The sequence below is a fragment of the Cucurbita maxima genome, unplaced genomic scaffold (assembly GCF_002738345.1).
Source record: "Cucurbita maxima cultivar Rimu unplaced genomic scaffold, Cmax_1.0 Cma_Scf00001, whole genome shotgun sequence".
In the NCBI taxonomy this organism is placed as follows: Eukaryota; Viridiplantae; Streptophyta; class Magnoliopsida; order Cucurbitales; family Cucurbitaceae; genus Cucurbita; species Cucurbita maxima.
The window spans coordinates 9238134-9257630 of record NW_019272017.1 but is presented as its reverse complement, the minus strand read 5'-3'; the positions used below and the strand labels follow the sequence as shown (position 1 = coordinate 9257630).

The 19497-nt window shown below is 35.7% G+C and overlaps 5 protein-coding genes, 1 long non-coding RNA gene, 5 other non-coding genes and 1 pseudogene across 14 annotated transcripts; 9 read left to right on the top strand and 3 right to left on the bottom strand.

The window, feature by feature from the left end:
- Nucleotides 1-385: 385 nt before the first annotated feature.
- LOC111492842 (F-box protein At1g67340) lies at nucleotides 386-1947 on the top strand. Its single transcript, XM_023142326.1, has 3 exons — nucleotides 386-754; nucleotides 856-1018; nucleotides 1174-1947. The coding sequence occupies exons 1-3, from the start codon at nucleotides 501-503 to the stop codon at nucleotides 1903-1905; spliced, it is 1149 nt and encodes a 382-aa protein (XP_022998094.1). The 5' UTR covers nucleotides 386-500; the 3' UTR covers nucleotides 1906-1947.
- Nucleotides 1948-4331: 2384 nt separating this feature from the next.
- Nucleotides 4332-5383, top strand: LOC111493347. Of its 4 annotated transcripts, XM_023143044.1 has the most exons (4): nucleotides 4348-4450; nucleotides 4548-4575; nucleotides 4756-5036; nucleotides 5181-5383. In XM_023143044.1, the coding sequence occupies exon 3, from the start codon at nucleotides 4758-4760 to the stop codon at nucleotides 5031-5033; it is 276 nt and encodes a 91-aa protein (XP_022998812.1). In that variant the 5' UTR covers nucleotides 4348-4450; nucleotides 4548-4575; nucleotides 4756-4757; the 3' UTR covers nucleotides 5034-5036; nucleotides 5181-5383. The 4 variants fall into 4 exon arrangements, with proteins under 4 accessions (XP_022998787.1, XP_022998804.1, XP_022998795.1 ...); XM_023143019.1 differs by lacking the exon at nucleotides 4548-4575 and having other exon boundaries at nucleotides 4332-4450; XM_023143036.1 differs by lacking the exon at nucleotides 4548-4575 and having other exon boundaries at nucleotides 4332-4450; nucleotides 4756-5039; nucleotides 5179-5383.
- A 556-nt stretch (nucleotides 5384-5939) lies between these two features.
- LOC111493158 (REF/SRPP-like protein At1g67360) lies at nucleotides 5940-7729 on the bottom strand. Its single transcript, XM_023142797.1, has 2 exons — nucleotides 7356-7729; nucleotides 5940-6747 (listed from the first exon to the last, which is right to left on the bottom strand). The coding sequence occupies exons 1-2, from the start codon at nucleotides 7584-7586 to the stop codon at nucleotides 6238-6240; spliced, it is 741 nt and encodes a 246-aa protein (XP_022998565.1). The 5' UTR covers nucleotides 7587-7729; the 3' UTR covers nucleotides 5940-6237.
- LOC111493093 (ELMO domain-containing protein C) lies at nucleotides 7354-13614 on the bottom strand. The gene is made up of 10 exons (XM_023142703.1): nucleotides 13335-13614; nucleotides 11510-11619; nucleotides 11216-11284; nucleotides 10517-10632; nucleotides 10388-10442; nucleotides 9792-9912; nucleotides 9638-9685; nucleotides 9469-9563; nucleotides 9240-9349; nucleotides 7354-7586 (listed from the first exon to the last, which is right to left on the bottom strand). The coding sequence occupies exons 1-10, from the start codon at nucleotides 13429-13431 to the stop codon at nucleotides 7562-7564; spliced, it is 846 nt and encodes a 281-aa protein (XP_022998471.1). The 5' UTR covers nucleotides 13432-13614; the 3' UTR covers nucleotides 7354-7561.
- A 2373-nt stretch (nucleotides 13615-15987) lies between these two features.
- Nucleotides 15988-19466, top strand: LOC111493274 (60S ribosomal protein L17-2). The gene is made up of 7 exons (XM_023142924.1): nucleotides 15988-16091; nucleotides 16215-16251; nucleotides 16395-16435; nucleotides 18537-18767; nucleotides 18860-18962; nucleotides 19049-19116; nucleotides 19203-19466. The coding sequence occupies exons 1-7, from the start codon at nucleotides 16089-16091 to the stop codon at nucleotides 19269-19271; spliced, it is 552 nt and encodes a 183-aa protein (XP_022998692.1). The 5' UTR covers nucleotides 15988-16088; the 3' UTR covers nucleotides 19272-19466.
- LOC111493407 lies at nucleotides 16601-18237 on the bottom strand. Its single transcript, XR_002720006.1, has 2 exons — nucleotides 18174-18237; nucleotides 16601-17992 (listed from the first exon to the last, which is right to left on the bottom strand). It is a non-coding gene; the product is annotated as an uncharacterized LOC111493407 (long non-coding RNA).
- LOC111494231 lies at nucleotides 16691-16820 on the top strand. Its single transcript, XR_002720157.1, has one exon. It is a non-coding gene; the product is annotated as a small nucleolar RNA snoR74 (small nucleolar RNA).
- LOC111494237 lies at nucleotides 16959-17088 on the top strand. The gene has a single exon (XR_002720158.1). It is a non-coding gene; the product is annotated as a small nucleolar RNA snoR74 (small nucleolar RNA).
- LOC111494219 lies at nucleotides 17225-17354 on the top strand. Its single transcript, XR_002720155.1, has one exon. It is a non-coding gene; the product is annotated as a small nucleolar RNA snoR74 (small nucleolar RNA).
- Nucleotides 17491-17620, top strand: LOC111494213. Its single transcript, XR_002720153.1, has one exon. It is a non-coding gene; the product is annotated as a small nucleolar RNA snoR74 (small nucleolar RNA).
- LOC111494250 lies at nucleotides 17999-18103 on the top strand (annotated as a pseudogene).
- LOC111494243 lies at nucleotides 18180-18307 on the top strand. The gene has a single exon (XR_002720160.1). It is a non-coding gene; the product is annotated as a small nucleolar RNA snoR74 (small nucleolar RNA).
- Nucleotides 19467-19497: the final 31 nt, after the last annotated feature.

Here is a 19497-nt window from a genome sequence, read left to right as displayed (position 1 = left end):
TAAAGGAAAATTAAAAATAAATTTCGTTTTACAATAAAAACGGCCGAAGTTATCTTCGTTGTGCTTTTACTCTAAGAGCTTTCCGTACAAAATTTTAAAATGCGTCTAGAGAAGAGATTTTTCTATTCTTTTAAAATAATATCGACTCATCTAACTATTATCGGTAGGTTGACTCATTCGTTTTTTTAATTAATAAATTTTAATTTGAAAAAAAAAAGCAGCAAAATAACAATTATTAGATTTTACAGAATTATTTAGAAATAAATAAAAGGAAAAAGGAAAAGAGAAATATAAATAAAGAGCATAAAAATTCCATGTTACTGACAGCTGGGTATCATATTTTAGGATCCTTAAGCAATTGTCTTAGTTTGCTGTGGTTTATATTCGAAGAGGGGACCTATAATTTGGTCCAGACTATATAACGTTTCCCATTTGCTTTTAAAGTTTTACCGATTGAAAAAGCGAGAGAGGCGTGGATATCACCACAACAACAATCCTCCATGAGAACTCGAAGAGGCCTCTGTTATCCTCGTCTTGATGCCGCCTTCTTTTCCGACAACCGTGTTCGTAAAAGAACACACGATGCCTCCGCCGACCGCCACTTTTGCAGGAAGAGGAACAAGCTCTCTCCCGACATCAAAACACCCACTTCCGATTTGTTTGATTCCTTGCCGGACGACCTCGTCATTTCTATTCTCTCTAAACTCGGCGCCGCCGCTTCCTCTTCCTCCGAGTTCATCAACATCTTGCTAACGTATGTTCTTTTTTAATTTATTATTATTTTTTTATTTCGTTAAATGTTTTTGGATCTAACGGATTTTTTTATTTATTTTTTGATAATAATTTTGGGTTCAGATGCAAAAGATTAAACAGTTTAGGACTTAATCCCATAGTATTATCAAGAGCTTCACTGAAGATTTTTGCAATTAGCGCTCGGAACTGGACGGAATCGGCTCACCGGTTTCTGAAACAGTGCGCCGACGCCGGCAACGTCGAGGCCTGTTATACTCTCGGCATGGTTAGTTCTAATTTTGTTGTTGGTGTTTTTTTTTTTTTTTTTTAATTTATTTATTCTAATCCAATTCTGAAAGTTATAAACATTCCCTTTCTCTTCTGTATTTTAAAACCAATTAGTAATTCGGGCATTGATTTATTTATTCATATGTGACACAGATTCGTTTCTACTGTTTGCAAAACCGAGGAAGCGGGGCTTCTCTGATGGCCAAGGCGGCGATTTGTTCCCACGCGCCGGCGCTTTACTCACTCGCTGTCATTCAGTTTAACGGCAGTGGTGGCTCCAAAAATGACAAGATCCTCCGTGCCGGAGTTGCTCTTTGCGCACGTGCAGCTTTCCTCGGCCACATCGATGCCCTTAGGGAACTTGGTCATTGTCTACAAGACGGTTACGGTGTTCGTCAGAACATAACGGAGGGTCGTCGGTTTCTTGTTCAGGCTAACGCGCGTGAACTCGCCGCCGTGCTTTCGTCGGAGGCGGGTTCTTCCGTTACCGCATCGCGTACGTTCCTGACGTGGAATCCTCACCCTCATCACCGGCACGTGACGGGCTCGGCATGTCCGTTGTTAAGCGATTTTGGTTGTAATATTCCGGCGCCAGAGGCTCATCCAGCGAGTCAGTTTTTGGCGGAATGGTTCGCGGCACGTGGGGGGTCGCCGGGGGATGGTCTGAGACTATGTTCGCACGTGGGGTGTGGACGACCAGAGACAAGACGGCATGAGTTTCGTCGATGTTCCGTTTGTGGTGCCGTTAACTACTGCTCACGTGCGTGTCAAGCATTGGATTGGAAACTCCGCCACAAGATGGATTGCGTTCCTGTGGAACGTTGGCTTGATGACAACGGTGACGGTGGGGCCGATGGGGTTGTTGATATGATGGACGAAAGTTAAAAAAAAAATGGAAAAAACAAAAACAAAAACAAAATTTTAAATTAAAACGAGAAATGACAGTGACGGTAGCCGTTTCTTAACGTCGGCGGCTTCTCGTAATTTCAGTCGGAGAGACGTGAAAGTAAAGGGAGAGAATAAAGAAAAGGAAAAGAAACAACGAAAGGCAATGTTTTTATTTTTTGGTTTAATTATCTTGTAACCATGGCCGCCGTATCGGCGCGTCGCTGCGCGGCGGGGCTTTNTTGTCCTTTTGTGTACAGGGTGGCGGTGCCTTTTTTTTTTTTTTTTTTTTTTTTTTTTTTTTTTTTTTTTTTTTTTTTTTTTTTTTTTTTTTTTTTTTTTTTTTTTTTTTTAATATTTTAGAAGGGCGGGGCCTAATTTTGTACTATAGAGCAATCAGTAATTTTCCACCGGTCCCTCTTATTTAGTTAATTATAATTTCAGATTAAAAATTCCATTTCTTTTCCTGCTGAACATTGAAACGGCACCGTTTCGATTTGAAATATGGATTGCTGAAACCGGATTTTAAATAATTACCTAATTATAATTTCAGATTAAAAAATCCATTTTTTTAATTTCTTTTCCGTTTGCGAATTAAAATAATTCGTAGGCGGTTTCCTGCTGAACATTGAAACGGCACCGTTTCGATTTCAAAAACCGGATTCTGTAAATGTGGCACGACATGATGGCTACCATAAAACGCCGCATAATGAAACGTATTTAAAAGGCTAAATAAGTAGAGTAGTTTTAAATTTTGTATTTTTCTAAAAAATAACTTAATAATTAAAACATTTAACAATTTCCAAAAATACCCCGTTTCAATTTTTTTAATTAAAATGGTGTATTAAAAAATACTCATAAACTTTCCAAATTAATATTAAAAATTTTAAAGATAATCTATGAAATATAAATAAATTGAATCGGAGAGTTTTTTAAACATTTTTTTATAATGAAGAAAGATTTTAATACTATTTAAAAAAAAATTAAAGTGTATTAGTAAATTTTGTTAAACTTAATGTTAATTTTAAAATGCTATATTTAAAATTAGATAAATAAGAAAGTAATTAATAATTAAAAGAGTGTTTTATGGATGAAAAATGGGATTGAAAACGACAGCGTCTTCACAAATTTCAAAACCTCCAAAATAACAACCGCATCGCAAGAATCAAGGGTGTCTTTAAAAGGGAAAGAATTCACTGAATTGGGCATAAATATTAGGTAATGACAAATTGCAAAAACTCATTAATTATATAATTATTCTATTTTTTATTTTAAAAAATATTTTATTTTACTTTCGTGTAGTCAAAAAGGTTGAGGGCATGTAATATTTAAAATTAAAAAAAAAAAAAAAAAAAAAAAAATGGAGAGTCCAACATTTTGAAGTGGTCGACAAAGGTTGTTTGGGAATTCGTTAATGGTCTTCAAAAAGGTACCATAAACTCACAACGCCAACGGTAGATGTTNAAATAAAAAAAAAAAAAAAAAAAAAAAAGTGGAGAGTCCAACATTTTGAAGTGGTCGACAAAGGTTGTTTGGGAATTCGTTAATGGTCTTCAAAAAGGTACCATAAACTCACAACGCCAACGGTAGATGTTAAAATATTCAAAATTAAAATTAAAATATGTTTAATTAATGGGGGAAGAAATTAAAAGGTAAATTGGGAATAGAATAGGTGGCGTCTGGAAAGGGATCCACAAATCTTCAACCAAATCCTCTCATTCACATTTCAAGGAATGATCGTGTATTTATAATCAAGGAATACTCTCTTCTTTGGTATGAGACATTTTGGGGAAGCCCAAAGTAAACCCATGAGAGTTTTCGCTCGAAGTGGACAATATCATACCATTTTAAAGAGTCGTGTTCGTCTAACACCATACGAATTTTGTTTTTCAATAAATGTGGTAGAAGTATGCTAATTTGATGTGGTTGGTGATACGAGCAACCTTATCAACCCCATTATGTTTATTGGTATTAAATTAATGATTAGAAAAAAAAATTTGATGGTGAGGTGATCGGATTATATGAACATTGATTTGATTTTTATTATTCAAATTAATACAAAAGTTTGATATATATATTATTTGAAATGATAAATAGTATTTTAAGTGTAGGTAAGAAATGGAAGTCCAATTTAATTAAAATAAAAAAAAAAAGAAAAAGAAAAGAAAAACGGTTTCAAAGCAGCAGTTATGGTATTTTGTTATTTATTCAATGGTATTTAATGTTGCTACCTCATCAGCGGTGACAAGAATACTTCTGGAAATGAAAATGTGTATTAACAGGGAAGGACATTATTGGAAAATCACATTCATTAAATGGGCCTTGCCAGAGGTTGTCCAAGGTCCAGAGAATTTGGGCCTTTGGGCCTGAAGCTTAATTGAATTTGGGCCTGGTAATGTCTCTAATGAAAATACTGGGCGTTCTTGTATTCTGCTCATTCTTTCGAGTACATTCCTACGAGTACATTCCTACGGGGGGCGAACGGCGAACTGCTGGCTGATATTTACTGAGGAAGAAATCTTAATTCCTGCAATCGATTTTCGAGGTAAGCTTTCGATTCATGTTGATTTCTTATCGTAGGTGAATTGAATTCGGAAATTTTCTTCAAAATCTTTCCAATTTTTGTTGTTGAATAAACTTAGGGCTTTCACTGGAGGATTTGTCGATCGGGTTTGTTTCTTAGCTAATCTCGGAAAGAAGATTTGGAGAGATCATGATTGTATCTGATTCAGCTATGTTCTTTGATTTTCTTGAGCGGAAACCATGATATTAAGTGAATTTCATGTTCAATGATTGTTTATTCGGCGTTTTTTCCCCGTTTGATTCGTTAATATCTGTGGAATATACTAGAAATGAAGTTCATCATGGAGTTTGCTGAGAATTTGGTACTAAGACTTATGGAGGATCCAAAAGAGAGGGATCGGAAGTTCCGAGAGCACGTGTACGCGGTGAAGGATCGATGCCAAAAGACGAAGGAGATGTGGAGCTATCCGATCCGTCCTTACGGATTTTGGACATTTGAGCGCCACAATTGTCAGCTGCGGTGGGACGCACAAATTAGCCAGGTTCCTGGTAGGAGGGATCCTTACGATGATTTGCTTACGGACATCAACAATAACTCCAAGTGATAAGTAAAGGTTCTGTTTCTGTGCATTTTTCCTATCCAATTTGATTGATTTAGAGAACTGATTGAAACTTGAAAACTTCTGGGCTTTTGGAGAGATATAGCAATAGATAGATCCCCCTGATGTTGTTGTTCTTGAAATACTTTGCAGGATGTTTGGTAGCTCTGAAATCTGTGGTGGAATCTGGGAAGCTCCCAAGCAATTGTTTGAACGTTTATTTTGTTGTTGTTTAAACTGGAGAAGTACCTTGTGGTTTGTATTGTCAAACGGAGATTTTGGTGCTGGAATAAACGTGCTTTTTAGCTCATAAGATATATTTCAAGCTGGTGAATTTGAGCACATTGTTTTTCTAATGATGCATTTTTCATTATTTATATCCTTATATCACCTGATACGGTTCAAATTTGTTGCAAACTATCATAGCTCCCGAGAGCTCAACCTGATGGATTGGTGTGAGGAGGAGTACTCATTTGAGGAAAAACTTGATTCCAATGAAATGGTGGATTGCCCCACTATTAGAACCCGTGGAGGATAAGATAAAAGAAGAATGAGGCTGTCCTAGAGAGAGGCCTTCTAGTTCTTCATCAACTCCTCAACTCCTCCATTTCCACTTTTGACACGTACAGCATACCATATCGAAAATCAACCTTCAAAGGTGCGGAAAGGATGGAAAAAAATGAGAAATAGATAGTGGGAGAATATTTTGTCAAAACAACTGCCTTGTCGACACGACACTCACTCTTGATGCACTTATGATGCCGCCTTTCGTTCTACCTTCATTTTCATTTCTCTAGACTAGATGCATAAAATGTTTGTCATATTTTGAAAACGAGTCATGAGTCGAGTCACGAAAAATCTTAATTATTAAGAACAAACAATAATAGCTTTTTGTAGGGAGGGAACTAAAGGTACTGTCGTTCCTAAAAAGCCAGAAACTTCAATTTATAAATAAAGCAGATGTGGTTGAATCCCTTTGCTCACTAGTTCTTGAGGCCAGCATTGTGTTGCGTCCATCACTCGTGTCTCCACGTTTTAGCTAGACATAACTGATTTTATTATCCTTCCTCCACGCACACGGAAACTAAAACTTCAATTATTTGTCCAAACTGTATACAAACATTGAGCTAGTCCCATATCAACATCATGAACATGAACCATATAACTCTTGCAAACCAGGTGATTAGGTATTGAAACTAAAAACCCTATTCTAGTTTGGAACCGAAACCGACTCAGATTCGGATTCGGATTCAGAATCGGAATCTGAACCCGGTTTGTTCTTCGGTGGAGCTTGTTCAGGAGTAGTTGGAGGTGCTTCTTTCTTCTTGGCCTCGCCCTGCTTAAATGCCTCAGCTATCTCACTCAGAGGAACTTCAGGACAATAGTCAAAGACGTGGTAGCCCTTCTGCCTCATACCTTTCACCTTGCAGTTGTACCACTCCAACCACTGAGCCGCAGTTGGGACTGCCATGTCTGCGAACTTGTGGAACGATGGAAGCCGGTTGAGACATGCCCAAACCTTCACTCCTTGGGTTAGAACCAACTGCTTGTACCCGTTCGCTGCATAGTAAAACGCTGCGCGTGGTCCGCTTGTTTGAAACTCATTCACAAGTTCTTGCCCAGTTCGAGCAGCTTTTTGGATACAATGCTGCGTGATTTGAACGGCTTGTTTTGCCAGAGGAGGGGCACGTTTATCAAACTCATGTGTCGCTTTGTCAACCTGCAACAAACTTCCCACCATGATTAGAAATGTTCATTTCAGCCAGGAATCATTATCCCAGAGAACGCATAATGTTTACTGTAGACTCTAATAGTCCCTCGAATAAATTACGAACGAATTCACCATTTCATCTTCACTGATCTTCTTCCGTGGAAAGGACCGGGAAAAAAACGCACACTCTGCCATAAACTCATTCATTCTACACTGGTCTGAAATAGATTTAAACGCAATTTTTTCCTGTATAGATCGTTGAAACTCAAATTTCAACCGTATCTACCAGGTATGATCATATATGAATTGTACTTCAGTCGGCCAATCGGAGACACTTGGGTTTAATTAATTTTATTTCAAGGTAAAATAATTTCCCGATGATTCTCATCATATAGAAGGTTGGAGAACTAAATTCATCGTAGTAATCAAGATTCCAGAGTTGGATTTAGTGAATAAAAATCTGGAATGCAAAACATCTCCATCTAATCAATCACCAGCCAGAACGATCTTCGTCCGACAATCGATTGAATCGCAGAAAACAATCTGAAAATTAATATACATACTGATCCAAGAAAGTCATCTAAAGAGTCCAAACGATTAAAGAAAACAAAGAATACCTTCTCGTCAAGAAAAACAAGAACATCATCAGGTGCGATTCGGAGCTTCTCGTAGGCAGGAGCTACAACTGTGTTAACAGCGCTCTCCACACTTTCAACCGCAGATCTCAGAGGTCCGGAGTTCTGCTTCGCGTAATCATACAGATTCGTAACACATACAATCGTCTGAATCACAGCGATCCTAACAAAACCTAGATGCTTCAGCTCTAGATTCTGCCTTTCGTTCTCCATCTGTTAATTCCGATCGATCAAGACCGCGATTGCTTGCGTAGACAAAAAGAAAAACAAATGATAACAAAACTTTATCCGCACACACAAAGAGATTCAACAGCCTTACGGTGATGTGCTCCGGAAATTTGCTACTCCACTATTCCCTTCGCTTGCAAGAAAACGATGATCAAAAAGGCTTGAATTTGTATTTTATACAATGACCATTCGTTAGCGTAATTTGCCGCGTTCTGTTCGTTGGATTTTTCGTCGGCCGCTCATCCAACGGTTAAGGTAAGAATACGCGAATGGTGGGGCCCATGATCGCATGGTTTTAGGAGAATCTTATTCTTGGCTAAGGATTTGTTGGAGTTGGAGAAAGCAGACAGGATGGGAAGAGGTAATTTTGCGGTGATTCCATATTCCAGTAGATGTTTCCAGAAGGACACGTGGCGACAGATGAGATTCACGGTCCAAATCCGTACTGTTTATGGTCGGTTTGGACCACAGTATTTTAAATTACTTAAACCAAGTTTATAAAATTAAGAGGATCCTACATTTATTCTTTATATATTAAATATTCTTTTATGAATGAATATTCTTTAAGAATAAACGTGACGTATTTTGAAAAATATTATAATATTATAACTCCAAATCTCCGACCTCTTTATTCAATAAAGTATATCTGGGCTATTAAAAGCCCATCATACCTATCTGGGCCAGGCCCATTTACGTTTTGGGCTACTCTGTTGCATCCACATGTTCTTTAAAAACCTTAACATCAAAGACCCTTTCATGAGATCAAATTACCAAGAATTTCACCTGAAATCTTGAATATACGAGTCCCTCATTGAGAAGAGACTTCCAACCGACTCGAATCATCAAACATGATGACGAAAGTGTCGAAGTTAAATTTAGTGAAGACAATACCTCGTTTCCAAGAGTAAAGGAATTTATGAGTTCAAGATTGAACATAAATTATCAACCAAGCCAACTCATTAAGAGCAAAATCGGTTGATTCTAATCAAGAGATAACATCAACCCATAACGAGGAAGGCTTAAAATCTTCTACTCAAACAGATGTGGATACTCGTTCTATCTTTAAGAACTAGATAAATATTATTTCAAATGAGTTTTCTAAGTGACAACAAATTTCTCAGTAGAGATTTTATCTCTAAGAAAAATACTCAAAAGAGAAACTCTTTCTTCAAGGAATACCCCGAGAAAGAAAGAACGGAGTTAAAAAGTCAAGGGTACAAGGTAAATATTCCATTTTTTTACTTGAATGGTAACTTCTATAAATACCAACTTTTATTTTGTTTTATTTCAAATTATTTTTTTACTTTCTTATTTGGTACTAAAATGGGAAGTGAGAACTACTACGAAAAAGATTCATCCATCCCTTAAATATAGAAGTTGGCAATACCGAGACTAAAATTAATAATAATAACAATAGCATCAGCATAATCAGTGGCATGGCCACAACATATCATCATCTACCTATACTGAAATTTGTAACAATCCAAAGAACATCAAGTAACTTAGGCACTAGTATTTCTTAGGGTTCTACAGTTTTTTTTTTTTTTTTTTTTCTTCTATATATTTTTTAATTTTGTTCCCTCGATGCTAATATCATCAAAATAAACAAATAAGAATTAGTGTGACAGATTATTCTAACTGTAATCCAATGTTAGAAGAAGGTTGTAAGAAGGCATATCTTCAATCCGCAACACATCCTCCATTAAAAGTTCTTTCTCCAATTGAGCTCTGGTGGACTTCAACACATCCTACCACAAACAGATAATTTGATTATTTATCTCATTTTTACTAACCTCTGTTTGCAGAGTGAAATGTTTTTCTGTTTTTAAAGGCATCAAATCTTGAAGGGTATCATATTTATTCTTACATTGAACTCCATGTAGGTAGCATTTCTTTCCAGCCATTGTTTGTCCATAACAACGAAGGCCACGCAGTAAAGCAGGTCAAATGCCCATTCATTCTCTGTTTAGCAGAAAATACCATATGATAAGTAAATTCAAACTTGATATGTTGCAGGATTAAGTTTTGAGATTTACCTGATAACATCTGTAGGAAAACTGATCTGATAAAGGTCCTTGGTTTTGCTGCATTAAATTGATTAGAAATGAGAGGAGTAACGTATGTATCGTATAAAGATTGTAAGGTCTCTCGAGCTTTCGACGAGTATGCATAAATGGATTTGATACTCACAAACATCAAGATCAAGCATTTGCATTAGCATAAATGTGATGTTTACACCAGCAACAGCAAAGGGATATTCCCACACTGCTGGCTTTCCTCCTTGTTTTCTCAATAGACGTTGGAAAGATGTCTGAAATGTAAAGGGACAAGTAGGATTAGTGAAAGCATGATAAGATGTTACTAGTGTAACCGCCCAAGTCTACTGCTAGCGGATATTGTTCTCTTTGGACTTTTCTTTTCGAGCTTCCCTTCAAGGTTTTAAAACGCATCTACTCTAGAGAGGGTCTAGCCCTACTCTGACCAGTGTTTCGCACCGTTTAATGACCGGCTCTGATACCATTTGTAACAATCCAAGTTCACCTCTAGCAGATATTGTCCTCTTTTGACTTTTCCTTTCAGGCTTCCCCTCAAGATTTTTACAATGCGTTTGCTAGGGAGAGATTTTCACACCCTCATAAAAAATGCTCCATTCTCCTCCCCAACCAATGTGAGATCTCCCAATGAGACCCATGGAGAGTTTTTTACCAAGTTCATAAACTCTTTGGCCCTATCAGGTGAAAATAAACTAAAAATTTAAATGAGTGAAATGAAGTTTGAGATCTTACTGAGAACGTCTTTGCAAAGAACAACAAATTCTCCAAAGAGATAAATCCAGCTCCTCTGGGTTAGGTAAAAGCTTTTCAGAGCAATGAAAAGGAGATAACATGACAAAAGGTAATACATGAGATAACAACCTAAAATCAGTTGATGGGTCTCTTCCCTGCCATCCCATTTCTTTCCATTGATCTGATACCAACGCCTGAAGCTCTTGATCAGGGTATGCTGCATACCACAGAGCTCTTAAAGCCTCCTGTTATTGGTGAAATTTTCATAATAAGTATTCTAGAAAGCAAGGTGTACACGTAAATGTAATAACATAATGATTTTGAAAAATGACATTAGAAGCCATTAGCCGACGTGGGACTTCCTCCCAACAATTCTCTCCTCGAACAAAGTACACCATAAGCCTCCCATCAGGGCTATGGAGCTCTCGAATAGTCTCCCCTTAATTGAGGCTCGACTCCTTCTCTAGAGCCCTCGAACAAAGTACACCATTTGTTCGACACTTGAGTCAATTTTGACTACACATTTGAGGCTCATAACTTCTTTGTTCGACACTAAAGAATTTTATTGACATAGTTAAGTTAAAGGCATGGCTCTGATACCGTGCTAGTAATCACAGACCTCCACAATGGTATGATATTGTCCATTTTGAGTATAAGCTCTCATGGCTTTGCTTTTGGTTTTCTCGAAAAACCTCATACCAATAGAGATATATTTCTTACTTATAAACCTATGATCATCTCTTTAATTAGCTGACGTAGGAATCCCTCCCAACAATCTCAACAAAACTTAAACTTAGGCATCAAATTTCAGAATAGAAATAAGCAAACCTGGTGGTCGATTCTTGAACCATCAAAGTAGACCTTCATGCGCTGCTTTAATCTTCTTAACCTATCTTCCTGAGATCATGAATGTAAATGTTATTCTAAGGATATTAGCAATACAATGATTTTCATCAAGTTAAGGAACTCACAGTACAAACTAGATTCAGAATGTCAAGGATCAATATAAATTCATCAAGAATTACGCCCACGATGGAAGTGGTAACTTTGTGGTTTATTTCTCAACTATTTCCCCTTCTTACTCCAATCAATTTGGAAGTTTTTTTTTTATTATTTACTTGCCTGTACTGGAGTCAGGTTGATACAAACTCGTTCAAAAGTTCCCTTCCGCTTGAAGCAAATGCAAGTGATTCCCTTCCCAATCCAAATTGGTGTTCCACACGTCACATGATCTGCACGTTAAACCATCGAGATTCAAATTTAACCTCAGTCATGAAACTATTGTCACTATATCAGCCAATACATGCTTGATGTCCTTTAATCCTGACTGAAACAAACCATAAAATAACTTGACTTGTGAATCACACTTAGAGAAAAGCCATATATAACAGCAGCTTAAGTAGGAACCACTCCTGATGATTTTACTATGCTCGTGGAGGATGACTTCTTATTTATCAAGGTTATATGCCATGACAACAATATGGTAATTCCCAAGGCAGTAAAAAATTATATTAGCATCCAGTCTTATAGAGAAAAAACCACTATATCAGTTATGGTTGTGTTGCGTGCATCTGACTGAAACTTGCAGTAATTCCCAAAGAAGGCTAATTTTAATGCATCTTAAAACGAGTTAACCAGGGAACATACATTTAAGAATGAGAAGGGATCGTTTAGAATGGCATACATGTAAGTATATTCCTAAAGGATCCAAAATAGCAATTGCTAAATGAACATGTTGATTCCACCCTAAATAGATAATGAACCTTCTCCTATTGGTTCCATTTCTGGCACAATTGACGCCAGTGTAGAGCCAAGGGGTTGGTTAGGGAAAAGAGAGATTCATTACTCAAGCCCACTACTCGTAAATGTTGTCCGCTTTGGCCCGTTGCTTATCGTCGTCAGCCTTATGATTTTAAAATATGTTTGCTAGGGAGAGGTTTCCACACATTTATAAGGAATGTTTGTTCCCCTTTCCAATCGATGTGGGATCTCACAATCCACCCCCCTTGGAGGCCCAGCATCCTCGCTGGCACACTGCTCGGTGACTAGCTCTGATACCATAAGCTCATTGCTTGTAGATCTTGTCCACTTTGGCCTGTTACGTGTCGCCGTCAGCCTCACGATTTTAAAACACATCTGCTAGGGAGAGATTTCCACACCTTTATATGGAATATTTCATTCCCCTCTCTAACCGACATGAGATCTCACAATCCACCCCCTTGAGGGCCAGCATCCTCACTGGCACACCGCCTGGTGACTGACTTTGATACCATTTGTAATAGTCCAAGCCTACTGCTAGCAGATATTGTCTGTTTTAGCCTGTTACGTATCACCGTCAACCTCTTATAACGCTTATTAAAATCGTGAGGCTGACAACGATACGTAACGGACCAAAGCAGACAATATCTACTAGTGGTGGGTTTGAACTGTTACACTAATTGAGACAAATTATCTTCATTAGTACCAAAAATTTTGGGTGGTTAAAAAAGCAACTGTACGAGGGTTTATACCAAAGTAGATATTATCATACTAATGTAAAGATATATAGATGTCCGTTCCTCTTATCACTATGAGATATCACTGAATAACTCAGAAGTCTCATTTCATCACATTATTATCAAACCCGTGTCCTTTGTTCTTTTGTTCTACAGCGCGATGTAGTATGATCGTGATTTCTCTAATTAAGTTACGAATTAGCCACTTAACTACAGTATTCCTGAAAGACTCGAAAAATACGAAGAATGAAATACAATTTGAATCAACTTTACACATCCGTTCGGTAAAGTACTTCATGAGTTGTGATTAGGCGATTTGAGAAACGACAGCAAACGTTTTCATTCTATTCTAGCACAACTGCTTGCAGTAACGGCTAAAGATGGGACGATGACAAAGGTAAACAACAGCAAAAAGAGACCAGGCGTTGCGAGAAGGATGGAGAGAGCATTACCAGCGGAGGAAGTGTGAGCGCAGCGGGAAATGGAGGATGAAGCAGGAGAGAGTGAACGAATTGGCGCGCAGCTTCTGTGAGTGTTGACTAAGCTCATCTCAGCACCGAATAATCTCTGTAATTCTCCGATTCCTCCAACTCTCAGTTCTCTTCTCCGACGCTTATCATCCGAATCACCGCAACTGAAATGAGATTATGAGACCAAGGGTTCTCTCTTTCTCATTCTATTGCTCTCGCGGGTGAACCATTTCTATTTTGCTCTCTTAAGACCGTTTTTTTTTTCTTCCAACAATACGGGAATTTTAAATTTAAATCCGGTATTTTAAATGTTATTTTCTTTTAATATTTGTACTTTCCATAATCCAAATTTAATATAAATCTTATTGAAGTACTTCAATTAAATACTAAATTTAATTCTTTTAAATGGAATTTTTTAAAGTTAGCTAAATATTAATAATATTTTAATTCCCATGAATACAAATTTATTTTTAAAATTTATAAAGATAATACTATTGCATATTAAATTTTATTTTTCCAAAAATCAACAAATAAACTAATAAAGAGTAAATTTTAGATTTATTAAATGAACTGAATTTTAACATTTTAAAATATTAAGATAGAACTAAGTATTTAATCAAAATTAAATTTTAATCTTAAATATAATTATTGATTTCCATGATTTTATTTTCGTTCTTAGTTTTTAAAAATTTATAATTAAATACTTTCATAAAATAATAAGTTTAATGTATTTAGACAAACACTCTATTTTAGTAATAACTTTTTTAATTTTTTTTAACATAAATGTTAAAAGGGTTAATATTATTTTTAAATGTTTATGATATTTTATAATCATGGTATTGGTAACAATACTTTTTAAACAAAATGCTATAGGTTTCCATTTAAGATTAACGATAACATAATTTTTTTAATTATTTTTTAAATTAAAATTTATAAAAGTTTATATATATATTTGATAAAATACAAGTATTTATAAATTTAGGCTAATATTTTTAATTTTTATGTGAAATTTAAATGGATTATTATTGATGGGAAAAGATGTTGAATTATTGGGTGATTTTTTACCCACCACAAGGGAATCTGTCCGAAAAATGCCCCGACCGGAAGCATCCAAGGAGACATGAAAAACGGAGGTATAACAAAACACGAGAACACAGCGACGGTAGTTATGTACTCATGAATGCCACCGACGCCACGTGGCCTTGCTCCCTGTTCACGTGCACGTGACCGCTGTGACCCTTTTGTTAATGGTTGTTAGTTGATACGTATCATCCAATTGAGATTCCAAATCGTTTGGAATTATGTGTTTTATGTTTTCTAACCTTACGAAATTCGTATAAATTAAAAAATTGTTTTTAGTATCTAAAATATAATTTTAATTTTATAACAAATTTTATTTTAAATTGGGCCATATTTAATTTTAATCCCAAGAAAATATGTCATGAATTAAATTATTTGTATGATATTTTTATAGACTACCGAGTAGTTATATAAAAAAAACTTAACACAAATTTTTAATAAAAAAAATTTCAATTAAATTATTTCGATCAAATCAAAATATATTTAACTTATTTTTAATTATTCTCTACAATTTTAAAAATATGTATGAAAATTTATTAAGTATAATATTGGAAGTTACAAATTTGAAGATATTTTAAATTATTGTTTGACTTCTAATGAATTATAATTATTATAAATTGTGAATTATTACCCGTCAATACTAACATTGATTTAAGAGGCAAAGAGTGATATGTGTTGGATATTGTCTGTCATAATCAATTAAATAATTAGACAGGCTACCTACTGGTCAAACAATGTTGGCATCAAATTTGGAAAGAAAAAAAAAACATTTAATTTACCATTTTTCCAAATAAGATAAATACCTAGAAGTCGACTCGATGCATTTGAGAATCTAGGAATAGTTTAAATTGAACGTGCAAGAGCGTTGCATACGCTTAGTGTCCGATTGATAGGATTGCACCATTTAAATGAATTGTCGGAATTTGATGGGTATTGGGATTAACTTTGAGAATATTTAGGTGCACCAAAAATACTTAGAAGGTGTTCATGTTCAACGATAGGTTTGGTTATTTCAATGCACACAAGGTGTAGTTGAATGAGTCAATGCTATCACTGAATCATACACAATTAACTTATCGAGCTCAAACAAAGTTGGCTTGAGTTGAATTTTTGAAAAAACGAAAATGTGATTTGATGTAAGGAATGACATGTTTTGATTAAGTCAACTCAATCGACCAAAAAAAATAGAGTTACCATTTAACATTACTTTAATTATAAAAATATTAAAATATTTAGATGGTAACTCGTATTAATGATACATATTAATAATATGTTTTAATCCGTAAATATTTAAAATTTAAAATTTATTAGATATTAGTTATTAATTTAATATGTATAATAAATAAGTAATTTCACATGTAATCTAGAAGTTGAGGGTCAAAAGCAGTCATTTGCCATAATACAAACTCAAAAGGGGCTATTTTTGTCAATAACCCCACAAATTATAATTTTTATAAAATATTGGACAGAGGAAAGATGATAGTGGGCCTTTTAAGCCCAGCCCAAATAAGAAGTCCACATGGTTCAGTGGTTCAATGGTTCAAGATTAGGGTTTCCTTTTTACTATAAGTGACTCGAAACTCTTCTACCCAATTCTCTTGTCGCTGGCGGTACTCAAGTCGGCATCAGAACAACAAAGAATTAGCATCACCCGCCATGGTACCGTGCCTCTTCTAGATCTTCGACCTCATTTTTCACCTCTTAATATCTGTTCAATGCTTATGATTCTTCACTCTCAGTAAGTATCTGAATTCAGTTGGATATTCATGTTCTTTTTAACAGGTTAAGTACTCAAGGGAGCCGGACAACCACACTGAGTGTAAGTTTATTCTTCTCTTATTGTATTCTTGTTTGTATCATATGATTTTTTCGTCATGCAGTTCTTAGTTTTTCACTAGTTTGAAGTTTTCGAGTGATGTTATAAGTACGTAATCTAATACTTGTCTTCTTATTTCTGCTCAGCTTGCAAAGCACGAGGCTCCGATCTCAGAGTCCATTTCAAGGTAGCTTAGGAGCTTTATCTGTTTTATCCTTTCATTGATTTTTCCATTTCGCCAAGCCCGTCAGCTTAGTGCAAAGTTTATAGGTTTTCAATGCGTTACTCATTTAATTGACATTTCATTGAATCTGTATAATTTGTAAATATTTTGTGGTTACTTTTTTTATTTATTGTGAGTAATGCCGTACACACTACTTAATTGTGTACTTAAGTAACTAGTTGTGCTGATCATACAAGACTGCCTGTGAACAACCTGATGAAAAAAGCAGGGCTCTGTTGCCTATTTTATGAACAGTGCTCTCGTAAACTTCAGGAAAATCGAATGAATCATTATTGGGTGAACCTATGTACAGATAATTGCTGATGGTTCAGTAAATGATGCTATATAATCTTTGTAGTTCCTGTGTTAATATATATTTGATTGTTTATTTTTGGATTGCGCATGCAAGATAGATAATTTACAGTAATATATAACTTGACGTAATGAGTGTTGTGATTATATGAGATTTATTGTTCCGAACCTGATGAAAAAAGCAGGGTTTTGTTGCCTATATCGTGAATATTGCCCTTGTAAATTTCAGGAATATCGAATGTATCATTATTGGGTGAACCTATGTATAGATAATTGCTGATGGTTCAGTAAATGATGCTACATAATCTTTGTAGTTCCTATGTTAATATATATTTGATTGTTTATTTTTGGATTGTGCATGCAAGATAGATAATTTACAGTAATATAAATTGACATCGTGAGTGTAGTGATTATATGAGATTTCTTGTTACGAACCTGATGAAAAAAGCAGGGTTCTGTTGCCTATATAGTGAATAGTGCCCTTGTAAACTTCAGGAATATCGAATGTATCATTATTGGGTGAACCTATGTATAGATAATTGCTGATGGTTCAGTAAATGATGCCACATAATTTGTAGTTTTCTGTGATAATATATATCTGATTGGTTATTTTTGGATTGGACGTGCAAGATAGATAATTTACAGTAATGTAACTTGGATGGTGTGAATGTGGTGATTATATGAGATTTCTTGTTACCAACCTGATGTAAAAAGCAGGGTTCTGTTGGTTATTTTGTGAATAGTACTCTCGTAAACGTCAGGGAAACTGATTGTATTGTTATTGGGTGAACCTCTGTAGAACTATTTGCTGAAGGTTCAGTAAATGATGCTACATAGTCTGTAGTATTTTTCATATACTATCAGTAAGTTCATATAAAGAAAGATTGATGGTCCTTAGAGAGTCTGCTATTGCTTATGTGCTTTCATCATGGTCAGTAAGTTCATATAAAGAAAGATTGATGGTCCTTAGAGAGTCTGCTATTGCTTATGTGCTTTCATCGTGGTCAGTAAGTTCATATAAAGAAAGATTGATGGTCCTTAGAGAGTCTGCTATTGCTTATGTGCTTTCATCATGGTCAGTGTGATTAATTTTTTTTTTTGGAGTAACTTTTTATTAGTAATATATATTCCGTTCTCCATAATATGTGGAGAATAGTATTCCATTGCTTCATTTAAGTGTGATTTTCTGAATCTGCCCTTGTCTGTAACCTGTTGAAAAAAGCAGGGCTCTCGTAAACTTCAGGGAAACAAAGTGCATTGTTATTGGGTGAACCTCTGTAGAAATAGTTGCTTGACGGTTGAGTAAATGGTGCCACATTTGTGTTATAGCATGTTCTATTGTTATTGTTTCATTTACTTGGAATTATAAGAAAGGTTGTGGTTAAATTACCTGATTAAAAAAGCAGGGCTCTCTTGCCTTCTGTGAATGGTGTCCTCGTTAAATTCAGGGAAACTGAGTGCATCGTTATTGGGTGAACCTCTGTAAAGCTGGTTGCTAAAGGTTCAGTAAATGATGCTACACAAACATAATATATCTAGTGTAACAAATGTAGATCAAAGTTTAAATGTCAGCGTCCCCATTTTTCAAATTATTTTATTGTAAAAGATTATAGTCTCTGGCATCTGAATTGCTTTACTAATTTGTTTGAAATATAGTATTTAAGTCTTGGTCTATCAAATGGTTCAGTTGGCTCTTTCAAAGGGTTCATCATTGTTAAATTACTGAATTGATGATCTGTTTTCGTGTTTATAGAATACACGAGAGACTGCACATGCCCTCAGAAAGCTGCCCTTGGTCAAGGCAAAAAGGTACTTGGAGGATGTTCTTGCCCACAAGCAGGCTATTCCGTTCCGACGTTTCTGTGGAGGTGTCGGACGAACTGCACAGGCAAAAAATAGGCATTCAAATGGACAAGGACGCTGGCCTGTTAAATCTGCAAAATTTATTCTAGATCTTCTCAGGAATGCTGAGAGTAACGCTGAAGTATGTATTACCACCCCACCCCTACTTAGTTGCTTATGGATCTCCTGAGTTTAAGTCTCGTTGAATTCTGAACATGGTAAATCTTCATTCAGGTGAAAGGACTGGACGTCGATTCTCTCATCATATCCCACATTCAGGTGAACCAAGCACAGAAGCAAAGGCGTCGCACATACCGAGCTCACGGAAGAATTAACCGTATGGTTTCTAAGATTCCAAATAAAACTCTATTCGTTAGAACATTACAGACCATACGTTATTGAATTTGATATTTTGTTTTGCAGCCTATATGTCATCCCCATGCCACATTGAGCTTATTTTATCAGAAAAGAAAGAGCCCGTCAAGAAAGAGGTAAAATCTGGATCAGAATTTAACGCAATTTATATTATATATACGGTTTTGAGCTTCTTGTTGAACTCTTCTTTATCTTGTTGCAGCCTGAGACCCAGTTGGCAACGAGTAAATCCAAAAAATCTCAAGCTCTCCGCAGTGGTGCTTCATCCTGATCAATATAATTACTGCATTATTTGTTTTTAAAACAGAATTTTGATACTCATCATTCTATAGATGAATTCTTCCGTATCCATTCCCCCCTAATCTTGTAGTTTATGGTATCATCGGGATCGTGTTCGTTATGTTGGGAATTCTTTTATAAATTTTGGATATTCATTCCTTTTAAGTAAATCGAGACTTCTTTAACTTTCTGTGTCGGGTTCAATTTACCTACGGTAG

Bases quoted from the DNA above. Each gene is read 5' to 3' on its own strand.
- LOC111492842 (XM_023142326.1), top strand. From the start codon at position 501: ATGAGAACTCGAAGAGGCCTCTGTTATCCTCGTCTTGATGCCGCCTTC. The intron at 755-855 runs GTATGTTCTTTT...TTTTGGGTTCAG, and splicing joins TTCATCAACATCTTGCTAAC to ATGCAAAAGATTAAACAGTT. The intron at 1,019-1,173 runs GTTAGTTCTAAT...TATGTGACACAG, and splicing joins CCTGTTATACTCTCGGCATG to ATTCGTTTCTACTGTTTGCA.
- LOC111493347 (XM_023143019.1), top strand. From the start codon at position 4,758: ATGAAGTTCATCATGGAGTTTGCTGAGAATTTGGTACTAAGACTTATG.
- LOC111493158 (XM_023142797.1), bottom strand. From the start codon at position 7,586: ATGGAGAACGAAAGGCAGAATCTAGAGCTGAAGCATCTAGGTTTTGTT. The intron at 6,748-7,355 runs GTATTCTTTGTT...AGTTTGTTGCAG, and splicing joins TTGTTTTTCTTGACGAGAAG to GTTGACAAAGCGACACATGA.
- LOC111493093 (XM_023142703.1), bottom strand. From the start codon at position 13,431: ATGAGCTTAGTCAACACTCACAGAAGCTGCGCGCCAATTCGTTCACTC. The intron at 10,633-11,215 runs GTTTGCTTATTT...CACCAATAACAG, and splicing joins GTTCAAGAATCGACCACCAG to GAGGCTTTAAGAGCTCTGTG. The intron at 9,564-9,637 runs GTAAATCTCAAA...TCTGCTAAACAG, and splicing joins TTTCCTACAGATGTTATCAG to AGAATGAATGGGCATTTGAC.
- LOC111493274 (XM_023142924.1), top strand. The intron at 18,768-18,859 runs GTATGTATTACC...ATCTTCATTCAG, and splicing joins ATGCTGAGAGTAACGCTGAA to GTGAAAGGACTGGACGTCGA. The intron at 19,117-19,202 runs GTAAAATCTGGA...ATCTTGTTGCAG, and splicing joins AAGAGCCCGTCAAGAAAGAG to CCTGAGACCCAGTTGGCAAC.